This window comes from Anabrus simplex, chromosome 3, assembly GCF_040414725.1.
Source record: "Anabrus simplex isolate iqAnaSimp1 chromosome 3, ASM4041472v1, whole genome shotgun sequence".
Lineage (NCBI taxonomy): Eukaryota > Metazoa > Arthropoda > Insecta > Orthoptera > Tettigoniidae > Anabrus > Anabrus simplex.
The window spans coordinates 102,114,093-102,135,679 of NC_090267.1; the positions used below are offsets into that span (position 1 = coordinate 102,114,093).

The 21,587-nt window shown below is 36.7% G+C and overlaps 1 protein-coding gene across 2 annotated transcripts in view; it reads right to left on the reverse strand.

The window, feature by feature from the left end:
- Positions 1-21,587, reverse strand: part of Oscillin (glucosamine-6-phosphate isomerase Oscillin) — a 229,630-nt gene that overhangs the window by 43,487 nt on the left and 164,556 nt on the right. The window contains exon 6 of one of the 2 annotated variants that reach the window (XM_067142658.2): positions 6,321-6,385. The exons of the other annotated variant lie outside the window; for it this stretch is intronic. Coding sequence (XP_066998759.2) covers positions 6,323-6,385 — 63 coding nt within the window. The 3' untranslated portion in view covers positions 6,321-6,322. The remainder of the gene's footprint in view (positions 1-6,320; positions 6,386-21,587) is intronic. 2 annotated transcript variants of the gene reach the window in all.

Sequence of the window (21,587 nt, forward strand, 5' to 3'; positions counted from 1 at the left end):
GTGTAGGTAACTGTCTGTTATTTATTCATTTATTTATTTATTTATTGATGTCTTTATTTGTGGCAAAGTTAGGGCTCTTGGTCCTCTCTTACACTTAACCACATTGTGCGGTTTGATACTTAATACAATACATATATATTCATTCCTAATATACTGTACATACTTAATATAGACTAAAACTAAAAGATCTACATCCTAAGTCTAAAATGAGCAAAAAAATTCAATATTAACTACTCTACATGAAATTCGAATAATATAACAGTAATTTATGAAAACATTTTGGAACGATTTACTCAAGACACTCACACATAACTGCATAATATACCCTACGTATTAAAGAGGAAATCTTTAGACTGTCTTTTGAAGGTAATTAATGAGGAACAATTCCTAATTTCAGGGGGGTAAAGCATTTTCCATATTCTAGCGCCTGACACAAGTAAAGAATTACTGAATGCAGATGAATGGTGTGGAGTTGTTGCTATTATTGACCCAGATCGCGTGTCACGGTCATGAAAGGAAGATAGAAAACTGAAATTACTTGAGAGATTTTCAGGTATATTTTCAGTCAAGAGTCAATAGATAAGGGTTGATACATGATGATTTCTCTGCTGCTCTACTTTGAAACAAGAAAGTTGTGCATGAAAAGGGGATACATGTGAGGCAAAGTTCAATGAAAAAATAAATCTAATGCAGGAGTTTAAAGCTCTCTGCAGTTTCTTATTTTGTTCAATGGTAGCATCCAGCAACACAACATCACAATAGTTAAAGATTGGATGTATCAATGTTTGAACCAGTCTTATTTTTAAGTTAAGAGGTAATATAGACTGGTGAATCTTCATGGGATGAAGTGATGAATGAACTTTCCTGCATACATTAGTGTCATGCTCATCCCAGTTTAAGGTTTCATTTATAGTGACACCAAGGCTTTTTACTGCTTTACAGAATGGGATAGCAAGGCCATTTAGTTGAATGACTGGAAATTGTAGACTGTGTAAATGGGCAAGCAGTTTCTCGGCCCTAGTATGATAGCTTGTGTTTTCGTTGGGTTGATGGAGAGAGAATTCTCAGCTGCATAACAGCTGATCTGCTCTAACTATCGGTTCATATTTTCAATAGCTGCATTTATGTCATTCACTTTTGTGTGGCAATAAATTTGAAGGTCGTCTGCAAAGAGATGGTAGTTGCAGTTTTCCAAGTTAGAAGAGATGTCATTCAAATATAAAATAAATAAAAGGGGGCCACGACTGTAACATAAACAAAACAGTCTTGCAGTTACAGTTTCTATTTTACTTTTCCTTCTTACAGACCATATAAAGTTCATATCAACCTGGCTGCATAAACACATATCAGCGGAAGGTATCGGCTTGACAACAAGGTTTTATATCATTTTATATTATTCTTAATATCACCCTACTGGAATTTTACAAGAAAGTATTGGAACACCAAGGACACAGTGATGTCACATCACAACAGGACTCAGTGCTCAACATTTTATTCATATAGACATCATCCTACTGTGTTTTATTGTATATGACAAGATGGAATTTAATTCCATGCCACCATCCATCAGTTTTTAACATGTTACATTGTACTTTTCATAGTTTTAGATTTCTTAAAGGTGGCCCCATTTTCACTAGGTCTTATTGTATACACGAATTTTAACTTACCTAGCTGAAGAAGAGAATTTGCATATTCTCGAAACATGTACTAGATATAATGTAAATGTGAAAGGTAAATATAAAAAAAATTAACACATTGTATTGACTAGGTGGATCATTCATCTCTATATTTACTGTGATTAAGTCAATACTGGCCATTATGGTCAAGATTATTAACATGCTTATTTACACATTTCACGGACATATTTTTGCTAGAGCTGGATGTCAGTTGTCTGGTGTAATTATTGACAAACACTCACCGGTCCTGTCTGCTAATTATCTTGCTAATTTGGGCTGGTAACACGGAGCTCTTCTATACAATACACACAGCACGTGCCATCTTTATGCCCCTTCCTAAGAAAATAACTTAATTGCATCAACAAACGGCTGCGCAAATCCAATAAACCCTATTTTATTGAGTCCCTTATGAATTTGAATGTATCGTAAAATCTTCTGCTCCAGCAAAGTAAGGAACACTACCCCAGTCAGTACACGCATGCACAGAAATGGTGTCCCGATGTAAATAAAGCAAGGCATCCCCATCACCTCTTTGCTTAACGTATGGCTGCCGTTAGACAGCCCGCTACAAGACTGTTATTGTGGTGGAGGGTAGTGTTGTGTTGTGTGTGAGTTGTAGGGTTGTCGGGGACAGCACAAACACCCAGCCCCCGAGCCCTGACCCGGCTGGGAATCGAACCCAGAACCCTTTGAACCGAAGACCAGTACGCTGACCATTCAGCCAACGAGTCAGACACTTATGTAGTCATCCCATTTGATGTTTGTGATGGATCTAAGTTTCTACTGATGGAAGCGTTCCAGTTTCTTTATGTCACAATGGTAAAGTATCCAGGTTTCACATCAATATAGTAATGTGTTATGACTATAGCTCCGTACACCATTAGTTCGGTACATATATTGAGAAAACTTGGTGGGAGAGGCGGCCGTAAGCTGCATGAGCAGAGCATATTCTATTTCCCATGTCCTTTTCTAAGCTGCAGCATGTAGTTAGAATGCTACCAAGGTAGGTGAATTGGTCTACCTGTTCAAGAGGTGTTCCTGCTATGGTGACATTTAGTTCAGGGACGGCACCATCTGGTGCCAGCTGTGCAAGTACTTTAGTCTTGTAGGTATATATTCAGACCAAATCATTCATGAGCTTCCTTAAAACAGTTGATGGATGTTTGAAGCTCCTCAGGTGTATGGGCAGGTGTTACATTGTCATCAGCATACTGAAGCTACATTATGCGAGTATTATGATTCAGTCTCTGAGAACGGAGCCTGGTTCGGTTGAGTAGTCCGCCATCATACTCAAATTTAATTTCCACACCTAAATGGTCAATAGTAGAAGTCTCATGAAGCAAGGCTGCCAAGTACAGGGCGAAAAGGGTGGGGGCAAGCACGCAGCCTTATTTAAGCCCATTTATGATAGAGAATTCTTCTGATAGCTCATTCAGGTAAAGAACTTGTCCAACCATTCCATCATGAAGAGCCTGGATTAAGCCTTCAAAACAGTCAGGGCAGCCAAAGTGCCGTAATACCATCCAAATAGCTTCTCTAGGAACAGAATCGAAGGCCTTTTCCAGATCGTAAAATACTAAAATAAGTGGGATTTGTTGTTCTCTGCACTTCTCTTGGATTTGTCTTGCACAAAAGATCATGTCATACTACTTGAGATGTAGTATGTTGATGTTTTATAATGTGATTATAGTAAGGTTTACAGTTAAATCTTCGAGAACTGATTTCAATGTGCAGTGTCTTCACAAAAGAATTTATATAATTGTTTAAAGCCATGAATTTAGGTAGTCTTCGATTATGTAAATTAATATTCATTTGTAGGGATGCTTATATTCATTTGTGGAGAGCTTTGAAAATGATTCTTCGACTTATTGCTAAAGTAATGTGTTATTCATAACGTGATTCAATCGAAGTGCAATGTGAAATGGAAATAGATCATTTTCTAGACAGTAAAACTTGATTCAACGTCAAATCGTCGCCAAATGTAAGTAGATATGAGCCTGATGTATTAATACATGTATTTCTTTCACAGGTAAAGAGTCATTGCTGGTATTTGAATAATAATCAAACCCATAAAGCATCATTATGATATGGTAGTGGAATATTGAAACATGCTAAGAGAGGAATGATTGATATATTTGTTAATACAATTTATGTGGAGGCATGATGTTTATTATATGAATATGATGAAAGATATGTATTTTTGAATAATTGATGGTATTTACGCGACATAATGCTAACTATAGGTTATAGTTGTCGTAATTGCGGCGTGATTTACGTAGTAACGTATGATGTTTGGGTTAATGTGATATACATATGGTGATAGAAGGTTATTGAATTCACAAGATATTATCGGTGTATGATCATCAAAAGATTATTTCCAAATAATTGAAACTGCAGCTTAAACTTGGTATTTTCTAGGAGAATTTTGCATGCTGTGTTAAGATCTTGTTGGTTAATGTCGAAGATATGATTTGTGGGAGAAAGCATCTTCATAATTTGAATTACTGCCATTAACAAATAAATCATTATCATTTACAATTTTCCTTGGAAACTTCGCGATCAGGTGATTGTATTTAAATGAGAATTTGACACCATTAGGTGTATGAGTTGATTATGGATGTGATTATGCTAAGTTAGGCTAGTCCTACATGTTTTTTCAGGAAATATTATGGATATATTTTATCCCATGACAGATAAAACTAATTGATTTTTTTTTTTATTAGTATATTATAGAATAGCCATTGAAAGCTATGATAAATGGAACTTACTTACTCTGCTTACGTTATGAGTGAAGTTTGAGAAAATAAGATAAAATTAATGACTTGTGGAAGTCATACATAAGCATTCTTGATATTTTAACAATGTTGATAGTCAACATGATTGATAAATATTTTAACTGATTTTTCCTCATTTTAATATCTCGATTCAATAAGTACAACATGAGATGATGATTGGATTTCAATCAAGAACTATCTTAAATTTTTTTTTGAGAATGCAACGTTTGTAATTGAACATTTTAATAATTTAATAATTCATCCTAAGATACATTATGATCATGAATAAAACTAGAAGTTAAGGATTTAAATTATTATTGCTATTTTATTTCATTATTATAGAAGAAGAGTTTAAGTCGAATTATTGCAAGATTGTGATTGGATGAACTTGAGAGTTTATTATTTATTTATTTTTGTTTAAAAAAAAAAAAAAATTACATTTAAGAAGAAATGGATATGCTGGTAAACTAGAAAAGAGGAGATGCAGTTCTTCAGTCGATCACACGTTATGGCATATTTAAATGGCTGTCGACTGTGGAGTAAGGAAAGAGGAAGATGCCGCGGGGCAAAGCGTTAGTTACATTTATTGGGCTCCTATTCGTACGGCAGTTTGAGGAGACAAGTAACCGGTGCATTTATTTGGTCGCCCAACGTGGCGCAATTAGAAATGCCGGTGCAATATCATACATTTAATACTTCTGAGAAAGCAATAAGAGTAACACTGAGGATTATTGGTATAAAGGGGCCAAACTTTGAAGTATAATAATGGGTCTTTTTCTTGTAGATGGCCTATTAGGTGACCTGCATGTCTGTGAAGATGAGAGCACTACCTAGGATTATTTCTAATGCTGAATACGCCACACACACGCAGCCCCCGAGCCACTGGAATTAACAAATTAAGGTTAAAATCCCCAACCCGGCTGGGAATCGAACCCGGGACCCTCTGGACCAAACGCCAGCAAGCTAACCATTTAGCCATGGAGCCGGGCAACTTTGAAGTAATTAGGTGTACTAGTAGCACTTAGGAAATATGAATATTATTGGTCTCAACTACAAAAATGTGTGTGAGATATGTATTACTTAACAAAGCTACGGACACATCACATGCTACAAAGAACATTCACTTAAGACAACCTACCTCTTTAACATGCCAATGTTTATTCTTTTGCAAATTTTCATCATAGTATGCAAGAAAGAAGCTATATATGTAAAAAAAAAAAAAAAGTAAGTTTTTGTTTGTTTGTTTGTTAGGATGGAAGCCATGCTTTTCATGTCAAATTAGTACCATTAAGTTTTTCATTTTGATCACATGACACAAATTTATGAAAACAAAGTAGTAAATACCTGAAAAATAAATAAGAAATATTTTAAATTTCTACTAGCTTTTTATAAATTTGTATCTAATGTTTGACAGACTGAAAAACTTACAGGATATATTTAAAAGGGAAACTTCTGTAAATGCATCTTCATCTTATACCACTTATTTCGGGTCACCTGGCTCATACTGAATTTTCTGAAGAAAATATCTACGCATTAGGAAGGAAAGTTATCAGAAACTTACTTGTTTTTAACCCATTTTTAAGAGCTTAGTTTTCCTTCCCACACTTGTCTTACCTGATACTATTTCTTATGTTGTTTCCACACTGTTTTCATTTGTTTGAAAGTAAAGCAGTTTTCTGTTCTAGCAACTGAAAGGCATAATACACTTTATGAACAGAATAATTCTTCATGGTGCAGAAACATGGGAAACTAAGCATTCAAAGAATACACAGGCAGCAGGAGTCTACAAGGTGCATTAGTGACAATCACAAACAAGCCAACATATACATGCAAACACAGATAAAACACCACAAGATGCAGATGAAAATACCATTATGGTTCATTCCATGGTGGACCATCCTCTTCTATCAGTTTGTGATGGACTGCACTCAATGCCTAGATATACAACAGGAGGAAATTATTTAGAACTACAATTAGTAATCAACAAGGACAGCCAAATTATGTGCAAGGAAATAGCAAAAAAGACAGAATTTAATGATGTATGAAATATTAAAATTATATTATAAGGTCAATTAAGACTAAATCATGAGTATCATGTTAATTTGAATTATCATAATTGCAAGATTACAAAGAATAACATTTAAAGGTAAAACAATTTGTTGTTTCATATCTGTACCTCATGGATGGTGATTGCTATTAGTGTATAGTGAACATGAGATGAAGCCAAATTAACCTCTTTGTGCAGATTCCTCATCTCCTCCTTCACTGTCCTATTAGCCTACATCAAACTTTCTTTTTTGGACATACTGTAACAACTATTTAAATTTTAAAATGTTACCAGTTTACTGAGTGGCACTTATCCGCTGTTAGAACAGTATCCAGCCAGCGCCATGTGTACAAGTTCATATGCTTGGTGCTTGTTTTGTGGTCTGGTTTTGAACCAATGCATTAAGATGGGTGGTAGGAAAAGAGACTTAGTTTGGCTCTTAATAGATGAGATATGAAATATGAGCAGGAAAGGCTGTAAAGCCAAGAGCAAGAAATAAGAATATGAGTTAGAAGGCCAAATATATAGAATTAAGTATCATACAGAAGAAGCGAACAGTGATAACGAACATTTGATAGATACATGAGTTGGAGCAGCTATAGCCGCTAGCAGTCATGAAGAAAAAGGAATAATATGAGCATAGTTATAGCAGCCAATACCACTATTGTTCTAATCAACATCATAATAAAAGAATCCTTATCAAAATCTACATTTGATAGTAATTTATTGTTATTTTGAACTGTTATTATAGCACTGAAGTTCTTTAAATTTATTTTTACAATTTTGTTTTACGTTGCACTGTCACAGGTAGGACTTATAGCGATGATGGGATATGAAAAAGCCAGGAGTGGGAAGGCAGCAATCCCGGCCTTAATAAAGGTACAGCCCCAGCATTTGCCTCATGTGAAAATGGGAAAACATGGAAAACCATCTTCAGGGCAGCTGACAACGGGGTTTGAACACACTAGCACCTGAATGCAAGCTGACACTAATAGGTTTTTGATAGGTTTAAATCTTTGGTTAACATACACTTCTTTGAATCTTCAATACCTTAATTATACTTTTTCTTTATTTGGGTGAACAGAAAAATACAAGCTGTCTGAAAAGTATAGTGCGACCAATAATTAGCTGGAATTTTATTTATTTATTTTCTATTTAAATATCATATTTTGTCATTTTGGGTTTTCTGTTCAAATTCAATCAATAGGCCAATTACATTTTGTCAACAAATTTTAACAAAAGAAATTAAAAACGTCTTTATCATACTTTATATTACTGTAGGAGATATAACCCTATTTTCTTTTCTTTCATTTTTATCCCAATACCATCTTGTCTAAATGGTTTGTGGTCTGGGGTTACAGCGGTCATGTCCTGGTTCGTGAACCATGGGCAACGGCTGAGTGGCCTAGTAAGTGGTTCTGAGAGTCATGATACTAGATGCTATGGAATGGGAGTGAGCACCTCAGACATATTCTGAGTCATGGCCCTCTTTGTGCTCAAGCGGCTAGAGCAATACAATCTACCAGTGGTCACAAACCCGTCAGAGGACAGATCCTCACTGGGATTATGTGTAAATAGGGTAGCATCCTGCTTCACAAAATTTACCGAGCTCAGAACATTTTAACAAAGCCTCGGACCCTTGGGAAAAACGGAATCCCACTTCCATATGACAGACGAGGGGCTGCTTGAAAACAACTTGGCAAATGAAATGGAATTTGATGGGGAACTATCAAAATTAATGGGGCTTACGGAAGAAAGAAAGGAAATAGAACTGGCTGAGTCAAGAAAGAGGATGCACCTGGATGTGCTAGGAGTTGATGATATTCAGGTAAAGGGAAATAACAAGGAAGAGATAGGAGATTATAAAGTGTTCTCGACAAATGTTAAAAAGAGAAGGGCAGAGTCTGGGATAGAACTGTTCATCAGAAATACTACTGCACACAACATAGTAAATATTAGGTACATAAATAAGCAAATGATGTTGGTATATTTAGCAGTTGGAGGAATTAGGATGGGAACTGTCTCTGTCTATTCACCATGTGAGGGTGCATATGAGAAGCAAGTTGACAAGTTTTATCAAGCACTAAATGACATCATATTCAGGGTCAACAGAAAGGATAGGAAGTACTAATGGCTGATTTCAAAGCAAGAGTTGAAAATATGATACTTGTTGTTTAAAGGGGCCTAACATCTACATCGTCGGTCCAAGTTGGAAATATAACTGTAGGTTATGAGACAGTGATTGGTAAATGTGGGGAAGATATGGAAGCTAATACGAATGGAAAGTGTTCAATGAAATTCTTCCTTCAAATTCATATTCTTCTCAAACTTTACTTTAAATGTAGGAGGAGTTAAGAGGGGAGAAAAATTTTTCTTCTCCACGACAGATCGCTTTTCCCCCACCAGTGCACGTGATGGACATTTTCCGACACATCGGCACGTCGCGGAAACAGATGAGTTGAGGGGCATAGTTTTCTCCCCGGGACTAGCATGTACTCACTCTAAAAAAAAGACATAAATATGAACGCTTCTCGGCCTCGGTTTCAGTACCGCCATGGCTCTCAAGACGACACCACGTCGGATTTCTTTACGGATTTGATCCATATCAAAAATACTTATAGGAAAAGATGGCAAAAATTTCACAATCCAGCTGACCAGGCGGAATACTAGGAGCTAGCCCAGGAAGTATGCCATCGATTGCTGGAAAGAAAAATTGAAAAATGGGAGGAACTTTGCCATAATCTCTCAGGAAACAAGTCAGATCGCAAATTTTGGCGGATTACTCGTAATCTGACTAAACCTACCCCACCTTCCCCGGCGCGCAATTCATAGCCATCACAGATTAGTATTCTCCCTTTACAATAAAGTTGAGGCCTTCGCAGACTTAATAGACAGTCAATGTGTAACTCACAATATCTCTAATGATGATGATGATGATGACGAAAATGAACGACTGACCCGTGAGATAGACAGAAAAGCCTCAACTTTCAAACGACAATGGAGACTTCACAATGACATACCAGACATAAAGCCCGCAGAGGACTTCAGGGTTATTAAGGGCCGAAACGAGAAGAAGTCTCCTGGTGATGACAAGGTATCCAACAAGGAAATTAAATTGCTGCCCTATAAGGCAGTAGTATTTTTGGCAACTATTTTTCGCCTTGCCTCAAAATGGGATACTTCCCTGGTGCTTGGAAGATGGGTAAAATGGTATTCATTCCAAAACCAGGGAAGGACAGATTATTCCCATTAAAATTATCACCCGATTACCTTGTTATCGCACATTTCTAAAATATTTGATAGACTACTTCTCACTCGCCTCAGCGGTTACGTGGGCCCACACAGAATTTCACGACTGGAACATTTTGACTTCTGGTCTAAGTGCAGTGCCCCCACTAGCGACGCTGCGCTTAGACCGGCTCATCACAAGATCATTCAATACACGCCATAACATGCCAGCAGTATTTTTAGATGTAGGAAAGTCTTTGACACTGTCTGGCATGAAAATTTAATTGCAACACTACTGGAAACATACAAAGTTCCAACTTATTTGGTTAGAATTAATTATTCAATCATATTTAACTAACAGGAGTTTTTACGTCTCCTGTGAGGGGGAGAAATCGACCCCAAGAGCCCTCCGAGCCGGAGTGCCCCAAGCAGGAGTCCTCTTCCCGGTATTATAGGCCTACATGTGAATGAACTTCCCACCCATCAAGGTGTTGAAGTCCAACAGTATGCTGATGACATAGTCATTTATACATCTCATAGGAGAAATGACAATGCTGTCAGAGCGCTGTAAAAATGAATATTGCTGTTCTGGAAATGGTGCATCTGGAACAAGGTGAAAATAAAACCTATGAAACCGAGGCAATTATTTTCACCAACTGCTGGCCTAAAGTTAGCCATGTGACTATTAACAATGTCCCACCGTCTTGGTCTAATAAAGTTAAATATCTGGGTCTAATTATTGACTTTTTTTTTTTTTTTTTTTTTTTTTTTTTTTTTTTTTTTTTTTTTTGGCTTTACGTCACACCGACAACAGATAGGTCTTATGGCGACAATGGGACAGGAAAGGGCTAGGAGTGAGAAGGAAGCGGCTGAGGCCTTAATTAAGGTACAGCCCCAGCATTTGCTGGTGTGAAAATGAGAAACCACGGAAAACCATCTTCACGGCTGCCGACAGTGGGGTTCAAACCCAACATCTCCTGAATCCTGGATACTGGCCACACTTAAGCGACTGCAGCTATCAAGCTCGGTTGGACCATAGTTTGACCTGCAGGCAGAATATAGAACAGGCCTAACAGCAAGCTGCGGTACGGGTGGCAGCACTGAGACCTCTGCTTTATAACAGGTGTATCTCTAACAGTATCAAGAGAAACCTTTATTTAAGCATGTGTCAGGCCCAACCTGCCATACGGCTGTGGGGCCTGGTGCTATATTCCAAAAATTTGCATGTCTAAACTACAAACTTTTCAAAACAAAACTCTGAGAAGAATGACTCCCACGATCAAATAAAAAGATAGGAACCGAATTTTGTATTCCGCTTATTAGATCTCAGGTAAATAAAATAGTCAAGATGGCCAAGTCTAGAATCCTCCCGAGTCAATCTATCGACCTGGGCATCCTACCCTTTAACTAGGCATCTCCCAACTTTTTGGCCTATTTTGAATGAATACTTTAAGTTAGTAAAAATATAAATTACATCCCATCTGAAAAGGCCCGTTTGTTAAGAAAGGAAGCTTTCCACCTATAAATTATTCTTCTCCTAAATTACTCCGAATCCCAATGAAGAGGGGATTCCATTCCTGACATGGGGAACATTTTCTTCTCCACGACAGATCGCTTCTACCCCGCCAGTGTACGTGATGGAGATTTTCAGACTCATCGGCACGTCGCGGAAACAGATGAGTAGAAGAGTATAGTTTTCACCCTGGGATTCTCATGTACTTGCTCTCAACAACAACATAAAGAGGCTATATTTTTAGAAAATAGAACTCAGAGAATTAGAGTAGGTGAAGCTTTACCTGACCCTGTAATAATTAAGGGGGGGAATTCCTCAAGGCAGTATTATTATTAGACCTGTATGTTTTCTTATATATGTAATTGATATGAGTAAAGAAGTGGAATCGGAGATAAGGATTTTTGCGGATGATGTTATTCTGTATAGAGTAATAAATAAGTTACAAAATTGTGAGCAACTGCAAAATAACCTTGATAATGTGATAATGTTGTGAGATGGACCGTAAGCAATGGTATGATGATGAATGGGGTTAAAAGTCAGGTTGTGAGTTTCACAAATTGAAAAAGTCCTCTCAGTTTTAATTACTGCATTGATGGGGTAAAAGTACCTTATGGAGATCATTTTTTTTTCTATTGGCTTTACGTCGCACTGACACAGATATGTCTTATGGCGACGGTGGGACAGGAAAAGGCTAGGACAGGGAAGGAAGCGGCCGTGGCCTTAATTAAGGTATAGCCCCAGCATTTGCCTGGTGTGAAAATGGGAAACCACGGAAAACCAACTTCAGGGCTGCCGACAGTGGGGTTCGAACCCACTATCTCCGGAACACTGGATACTGGCCGCACTTAAGTGATTGCAGCTATCAAGCTCGGTATGGAGATCATTGTAAGTACCGAGGTGTTAATACAAGGAAAGATCTTCATTGGGATAATCACATAAATGGGATTGTAAATAAAGGGTAAAGATCTGTGCACATGGTTATGAGGGTATTTATGGGTTGTTGTAAGGATGTAAAGGAGAGGGCATATAAGTCTCTGGTAAGACCCCAACTAGAGTATGGTTCCAGTGTATGGGACCCTCACTAGGATTACTTCATTCGAGAAGTGGAAAAAATCCAAGGGGATGATGGAAAAGGACTTCAAGGCTAGATAGATTTAAAAATATGTATGGCAAACGTCAGTTGCATCTAAGTGGCGAGAAGCTTTCCATGGACCCATTGGCTGTTGATGTTTAAAAGAAAAATCTGCACCAGGTCACAAATAGAATAAGGAGAGGATTGATATACTAACAATTTGTTGGTTATTTTGATCCACCTTTTCAATACAAATTACAGTTTGTGTTGCTAAGTTGTAATGTTACAGCACTAATTTACTGGGACATGTTTTGCTTTTATTCACAAGCATCATCAGCCTATACAATTGCCTCAAGGTTTGTCATATTTGGGTTGTTGTTACAAATTTCATTACATTGAATGTAAATCTAATTTCAGTGATAACAATGTTTAAAACAAGAATAATATACACATTAAAAATTATGACAATATGATTTGCAATGTTAAAATGGATTAACTCTTAATTCTAAAACACATTGACGTCCAAAACACAGTTTTTACAATTTGAAAATTTGGCTTAAAATTGTTTGCAATGTTAAAATAAAATTGATTCACCTATAATTTGGCAGACTAAGGTGACTAAGGCAGATAAAGGCGAAACAATAGTCCTAGTAAATAAAAGTGACTACATCAAAAAAACCCGAAGAATTCTTTTCTAATGAATCTTACACTATAGTAAATAAAGACCCGATCTCTAGAATTCAAAGGAATCTAAAACCAATCCTTAAAAATTCAATTTGTTTATTTAACGAGCAAGAACAACAAAAAATGGTCAACATGAACCCAACATTACCTAAGGCAAAGGCACTACCTAAAGTACACAAAAACAATACACCCATTCGACCAATTATAAACAGCAGAAATAGCCCAACATATAAAATATCAAAATTTATACATCAGTTCCTCAAAAAGCATTATAAGTTCCAGAGTAACTCATCAATTAAAAACTCAATTGAATTTTGCAAAAGATTAAAATACTTCAACTTACAACCCCACCATAGAATGAGCTCGTTTGACATTTCCAACATGTATTCAAATATCCCCATTAAAGAAACGATCAAAATTATTAACTCGAACCTTTCCAAATATAGCAACTTAAGTAAGCTAGAAGTATATGAATTTATTATACTACTTAAATTCGTACTAAATAATAACTATTTCACCTTTAACAATAAAATTTACCACCAATTAAGTTTAGCCATGGGTGAGCCCAGCTCGGGAATATTAGCGGATATTTATATGGATAACATAGAACATAGCATTATAAAACCAAACATAGAAGGAATCTGTCTTTGGCTGAGATTTGTTGACGATACATTTGTAATAACAGACAACCGAAAAAATAACAGCGAAAAAATCCTTGAATTTTTAAACATCGATAGATACGTAAAATTTACCAAAGAAGATGAAAAAAACAACTCATTGAATTATTTAGATGTTACTGTAACATGCTTAAAATCCAAATTTGATTATCAGATATACAGAAAACCAACACACACGCCAATAACAATAAGAAATGACTCACTCCACCCCAAATCCCACAAACAAGCAACCTTTTTCAGTATGGTCTACAGAGCCTACAAAATACCCTTATCACCCGCGAATTTTACAAAAGAAATAAATTTTATAAAAGAACTAGCACTAGCCAATGGATATAAAGCAGACACAGTAAATCGAATCATCAACAAAGTAAAGCTCAAAATAGCCACAAACCTCACACCGGAAAAGACTAAAAAATCCAAATACGCAACCTTCACTTACACCAGTTCAAAGATTCACCAAATAGCAAACCCACTCAAAAAACAAGATATGCAAATAGCCTTTAAAACATTTCAAACTGTTTTGTCATTTTTATAAACCAATAATGTAAACTATGAGGTCCACAACCTCACCATGTACTACTATTATTCATTTCCATCTGCATCATTTGTTTTCTCATTCCCTTGTTTCTTAGGTTAACGCAGTTTTTAGTATCAATTATTATTTCAAATTAACACCTGTTTCACTGAATTTTGTTGCAATAAGTTGTTTTTTGCTCTGCTAATTGATGTAAATATTGTATATTTGTGCTAATTTTGTTTCCGTCTAGGCTCTCTTTTGTTTGTTTTTTCATTTGCTCTTTCATTATGTTTTTTAGCATTTTTTCAACTTATATTATGTAAATTATTCCAACACCCCTAATTTTTTTCACTGAAGATGGCTCAAGCAAGCCAAAACATGTCTGAATTTGTTTGCTCTGTCTAATGACGGAATATATGATGTATTGAATAGGAGGATACTCTCATTTTTCGCCATCGTAAAGTTTAAAACATATAACACTAACAAAAACTTATTTTTTAACCATAACACAGTAAATGCCTACAATAACAAATTTCAAGGCTCCGGAATATACAGACTAACATGCGCACAGTGTAAATCTTCATATGTTGGCCAAACTGGATGCAGTTTCCTAACCAGATACATGGAACACTTTAATGCCTTAAAACACAATAAATACTCCGCAATGAGTAATCATATGAAAGAAACCGGCCATCATTACACCTCAATAGACCTTACAATAATCAAAAGAATCGAAAAGGAGAAGCTAATGACAGAATTCCAAAACATATATATTTATTTGACTCAATACTTTAATAAGGGAAAAAACTTGAATGACGCGGTCGAAATAAAAAGTCCGTTAATAGAGCAGTTGCCAACATTATTACAAAATCTCAAATCAGATAAAAGCAAATTCTTTAAAATATTCAATCTAAATACACTCACAACTGAAACCATTTCGGCAACGCAAGAAAGTCCCCCTCCACATAACACGCCAAAGCTTAACACCCCGCCTGCAGGATCGTCCTCTACCCCCACCTCGACAACAAATAAGAATTCCCCACCACGTAGCACGTCAATAGCAAACACCCCGCTCAACATCTCTTCGCCTCAACCCCCTACCCGCCCTTCACAACAGCTCTTTCATACGTACAACACAAGGAGTAGAGCCACAACACACACACACACACACACACACACACACACACACACACACACACACACACACACACACACACACACACACACACACACACACACACACACACACACACACACACACACACACACACACACACACACACACACACACACACACACACACACACACACACACACACACACACACACACACACACACACAATATTACTTAAGTTCATTTCCATTTGTTCCAGATGCTTTTTCCATTCCACAAATCAAAAGAAACATAATCAGACACCGGTACTCAAAATTTGGATTGAAGCCCCCTTTTAACCATAACTTACATCAAAACAATCAACTTCCAATGGAGAGTCTGGTCGCTACAAACAAGAATTAAATATGTCAATACTTCCTCTGATCAAATTGCCAAACTGCAGCAGCAAGCCTCATCAAATCTAGAAGCCATTTTCCAACGAACTCAAGACTTCAATTCTAGATTATCATCATGACTAATCACGCATAATGCAAAATTAGTCTTTTTAAATAACATTATTTAGAGAGCACAATTCTTAACTATAATTCTCAATACTGAAATGTTATTGTATTCTAGAAACCAATGCACTTCAGAAACTATGGCTCCTATATATTAACATCCAATATTTATATTTATATTTATGACTCAAATTTTAATGCCAAATTATAGGTGAATCAATTTTATTTTAACATTGCAAACAATTTTTAGCCAAATTTTCAAATTGTAAAAACTGTGTTTTGGACATCAATGTGTTTTAGAATTAAGAGTTAATCCATTTTAACATTGCAAATCATATTGTCATAATTTTTAATGTGTATATTATTCTTGTTTTAAATATTGTTATCACTGAAATTAGATTTACATTCAATGTAATGAAATTTGTAACAACAACCCAAATATGACAAACCTTGAGGCAATTGTATAGGCTGATGATGCTTGTGAATAAAAGCGAAACATGTCCCGGTAAATTAGTGTTGTAACATTACAACTTAGCAACACAAACTGTAATTTGTATTGAAAAGGTGGATCAAAATAACCAACAAATTGTTAGTATATCATAGCATAGTTCAATACGGGTCTAATAATGAGATTAGTTACATGTAAGGAGAGGATTACCGTTTTAGCATGTGCTAATGCTTCAGGCAATCATAGGCTACCACTAATGTGCATAGCAAAATCGAAAAACCCCAGCGCTATTACAAATATTGCTGCCACTGCCTTACCAGTTTATTATAGAGCTCAAAAAAGTGGCTGGATTTCGTTGCAACTTTTCAAAGAAGGGTTCTACCAAAAGTTTGTACCACGCGGTGAATATTTTTTGAAGTCTAAGGGATTGACCAGAAAAGCAATTTTGTTGACTGACAGTGCCCAACACATCCAAGGAAGTTGCAAAGTCGTGATGTTGTTTGGTTTCTGGCCACTAATATGACGAGCTTAGTTTCAACCCATGTACCAGGGTGTTCTGGAAGCATTCAAATGCCATTATCGTGTGTTTCTGCTATGATCTATTCTGAGCGATTGTGAATTATCCAGTAAAAGTCTTACGGATTCGTAGAAGTCTATGAACATGAAACATGTGATTTACTGGTGAGCCCAATCCTGGGAAAAGATTACATCAGTGACTCTTTGTAATTCCTGGAACAAACTGTATGAAGAGATTTTTTCAGAAGATGAGGAAAATGATGACAACCTGCAAGAGATGGTGAAACAAATTCCAGGATGTGAGAATGTTAACCAGTGTGAGGTGAACGAGTGGTTACAATCAGATGATGCTGAACTTGATCTAACAGACCAAGAAATAGTGGATTCCGTGTCACTGCAGAGGGTTGGAGCAGACGACTTTGACCTTAACAATAGCAGTTCTGAGAATCGAGTTCCAGCAGATGATGGATTTAATGCACTGGAGGTAAGATTGATTTCAAATTGTTATTAAAATACAGTACCACACGCTTTAATTACAGTATTGTTATAAAATTACTGTATATAGTATTCAGTTCAGTAGTAGCTGCCTCTGTGGATCAGCGGTAGAGTGTCGGCCTCCGGATCCCAAGATAGCGGGTTCAAACCCGGCAGAGGTAGTCGGATTTTTGAAGGGCGGAAAAAAGTCCATTCGACACTCCATGTCGTGCGATGTCGGCATGTAAAAGATCTCTGGTGACACATTTGGTGTTTACCCGACAAAATTAATTAAATCTCAGCCATAGACGCCCAAGAGAGTTTCGGTTTACTCGATCTGCCATCTAGTGGGGGCCTAGAGTAAAATGGAACGTCGAAATTGACGAGCAGACAGCCAGATGGCGTCAAATTGAAATGTCTGCACACGGTAGCTGAGGCCATACGATTATTATTATTATTATTATTATTATTATTATTAGTTCAGTAGTAACAAAAGAAATTGTTTCATTATTTCAGACTGCTTTGGATTTTGTTAAAGCAATGAATCTATACCAGCTGATGTATTGTTGATTAAACGGTGGTGCGACATAGCTGCACGACAGCGCTGCACCAAGAAAATTCAGAAGAAAATCGCTGATTTTACACGAGTGACATTATGTAAACATCTTAATGTTTATATACAGTATGCACCTTTGCTTAACAGAGTTTATGCATTTTTATTTCGATATTTAACCTCCAAAAATATTTACCACTGTCATCCAAAAAAATAAAAATAAAAACACGTCAACCGAAGTGGTTCCGTGCCCTTTATTTAGGATAAACAGGGTTCTACTGTACTGTAACGAGCTCAAGGAGTCAGTAAACAGCAGAAAGTGCCGACGTTCACGGGGCAACATGTACTGCAGAGCTTCAAGGGTAGAATAGAAGCTCTGCTGTGTACACACTATAGATTTCAGGGAGAGGAAAAAGAAATCTGTTATTACTGACAATGAATGCACAGCCTACTTTGTCTTCTGCCCTCGCACCATCCGTGTAAACAACAACTGCCCCTGGATACCAGCTAAACGTGTCAGCATATTATAAGTATTACATGACCTAATATCCTCAAAATTATATATTATGTCATTTTGTGGTCATGAAAGTCTAAGTCTTAAGATAACTAAACTCTATAGGGAGAGTATTAATGACATGAAATGCTCTGAACATCTTAGATTGAAAAAAAGCTTGTATATCGTCGTCTCTAACATTCTGTATTAGATGTCGGGACAACAAGATTGTCTCTAAATTAGTGGTGTTAAAGCATCCTATTGAATAGCCACATACTCATAGAATTCCATAAAGGGCGAGTTTTGCTCTCATTCGAGAGTGTATTCATGCTTTGCAAAGAGAACTGGATTCTGTTTCAGGTGAGCTTTAAAGCTTCATCTTTCTTTAAGTCGGACATTAAAGGGGAACACTTTCAATCACCTTGACCTTGTGTCTCACATGGCTTCCTCATCGTTTTTTTCTTCAAGGGCTAGTAGACATGTATCCAAATTTTCCCGTTTATTGATGTGGCAAAGGAAGAATTCAGTTCCACACTTGAATTCTTCTAAAGCAGCAGTTAATCTATCCACCACTAATTTGGATATTTCCTCTATGTCTGTGCTCGAGAAGGGATTAAATTTTGCAGTTTCACCTCTTAAGATGACACTCCAGAGATAAACATCAGTATTTTGGTAATTTTGGTGAAATTTTTTTAATGACTGAAATTGAAAGGATTGAGTTTATTTTCTTGTCACAAAGTTATTTTGCCGAATCAAACAATTTATCACTGTAAAAATGCTTTGTTTGCCAACTGTAATTTTACATTTAAATCCCATTTTTCTCCCATAATATTCTGCCAAATGTAACAAAATTTGTGTGGTATATGTATCACAGCTATATTAAGAAACCTGCATATGGAATTTTTGATTGCAGAATTTTTTCAAGAAGTAGGGATTTTTACGTAAAAACGTAAAAATTACACAAACTTTAGTACGATATATCTCCTTATATAAATAATGTACAGAAAAATATATACGCAGTGCTTTTAAAATAAGTATTATCTACCTAATTAATAATTTACATTAACATGTTCATTCAATTTCATGAAAAAAATGGAATTAAAAATTTCAAAAACAAAAATTTATTTTGGTAAAGCTATTAATTATTATTGAAAGAAATGTTCGTGATACCTCTACTTTTATGTAGGTGACATTCCCACAAAGTTTCGTGAAAATCCATGCATTAGGTAAAAATATCTTTGTCTCTGGAGTGTTGCCTTAAGCTTCCAAATGAGGAGATCATATGTGGTGTTGATGCTTCTTTAAAGCCTTTACCAGATCATATCGTTGAGAAGATTCGTCTTGAAACCACCAACATTATCAGATATTTCAAACCAGCTTGTCCTAACCTTACTTCCAAAGAGCAGCAAGCTCTAAAACAACCAAAAATCAACAAGGATTTGGTGGTACTGAAATCTGACAAAGGCATTGCTACTGTGGTTATGAACACCATTCACTATAATAGTGAATTCCTACGAACTTCTCAGTGATCCCACCTACCAATGCCACTTATAGGAAAACAATGGCTCTTCTTAAAGCTGGCTTGATTCCAAGTGATATTTCTCATGATTTGTGACTGCAGGCTTCCACAGTTCCCCATCTTTATAGTCTTCCTAAAATCCATAAAGACAGAGTTTCCCTTAGACAGACTCTCCTATATAAAACCTGGCCAAATATCTTGGAGAACTACTTAAGCTGTACATAGGTAATGGGCCATCCATCAGCAATTCACCACAGTTTTTCGGCATTTTATCCAATCTGCATGTCTCTGCTGGTGATATTCTAGTCAGTTTTGATGTTGTGTCTCTGTTCACTAGGGTTCTAATCATGGACATCTTGCCTCTGTCAAATGATTTTTTTTTTTGCTATTTGTTTAATGTCGCACAACACATCAAAGGTTTTTGGCGACGGAAGTGTGGGAGATTAGGAAGGTAGCGACTGTGGCCTTCATTAAGGTACAGCCCCAGCATTTGCCTGGTGTGAAAATGGGAAACCACGGAAAACCATCTTCAGGGCTGCCGATCTATCTCCCGAATGCAAGCTCACAGCTGCGCGACCCTAACCGCACAGCCACTTGTTCGGTAGATGAAATCTTTCCTGGTGACATTGTTAATCTGTTTCACCTTGTCCTCACCACCACATATTTCAGTTTTCATGGTACAATATATGAACAAATGGATGGTGTAGCGATGGGATCACCATTGACACCAGTCATCCCTCATTTCTATATGCAAGATTTTGAAGAGCGCTGTCTTCAATTTTGCATGCTCAAGCCTTCCATCTGGTTGAGATATGTCGATGACACATTTGTTATCTGGCCCCATGGTGAACATGAATGATCCATACATACAAATATACACATACACATTAAATTTACCACGGAGACTGAATGTGGAGAATATTTGCCGTTCATGGATGTTTTGGTTTCTAGGAAATCAGATGGAACTTTAAGTCATTTGGTTTACCATAAACCCACCCATACTAATAGATATCTTCATGGATCCTCTAATTGCCGTCCTCGCCATAAGTGAGCTGTGCTTAACACCCTTATCAGCCGAGCAAGGGAGGTTTGTGAGGAGGATAAATTAAACAGTGAACTTGAGTTCCTAACCAGACATTCCTGAGCAATGGCTACTTAAGGAAAGAGATTAACAAAGTGCTACATCCTAAGCTAAAAGACAGACTGTCATGTGATTCTCGTCTTTTGAGTCTAACCTTCTTGCCATATGTACAATTTGTCACGGATAGGATTAGCAATATTCTCAGAAGGCAAAATATCAAGACCATCTTTAAGCCTAATATCATCATAGGCAATTGTGTGCGATCTGTTAAAGATCCTATTGGTTTAAACTGTGCTGAAATATATATGATTCCTTGCTCCTGTGGATTTGTTTATGTTGGTCAAATACATAAGAAGGTAACAAAGAGGGTTAAGGAACACTGCAGACACTAATGTCTTTGCCAGCCAGAGAAGTCTGCTGTGGCAGAACATACTGTACACAATGACCAAGTCATTTTTGATGCAACTTCTGTCATTTGTAATGAGAAAGTATACCTAGAATCATTTGCGAGGTGATAGAAACTGCTAAACACACAAATAATTTTAACACAGGGAACAGCTATATACTAAGTAGATCATGGCTACCCTCCATAGTTAACTGGTCAACATATTTCTGCTTGACACTGGAGGCTCTAGAATGAACAGAGTCTCTGTATCTTGAGTCAGGTTACTATGGAGTGACAGTTGCCAATAAAATCTTTGTT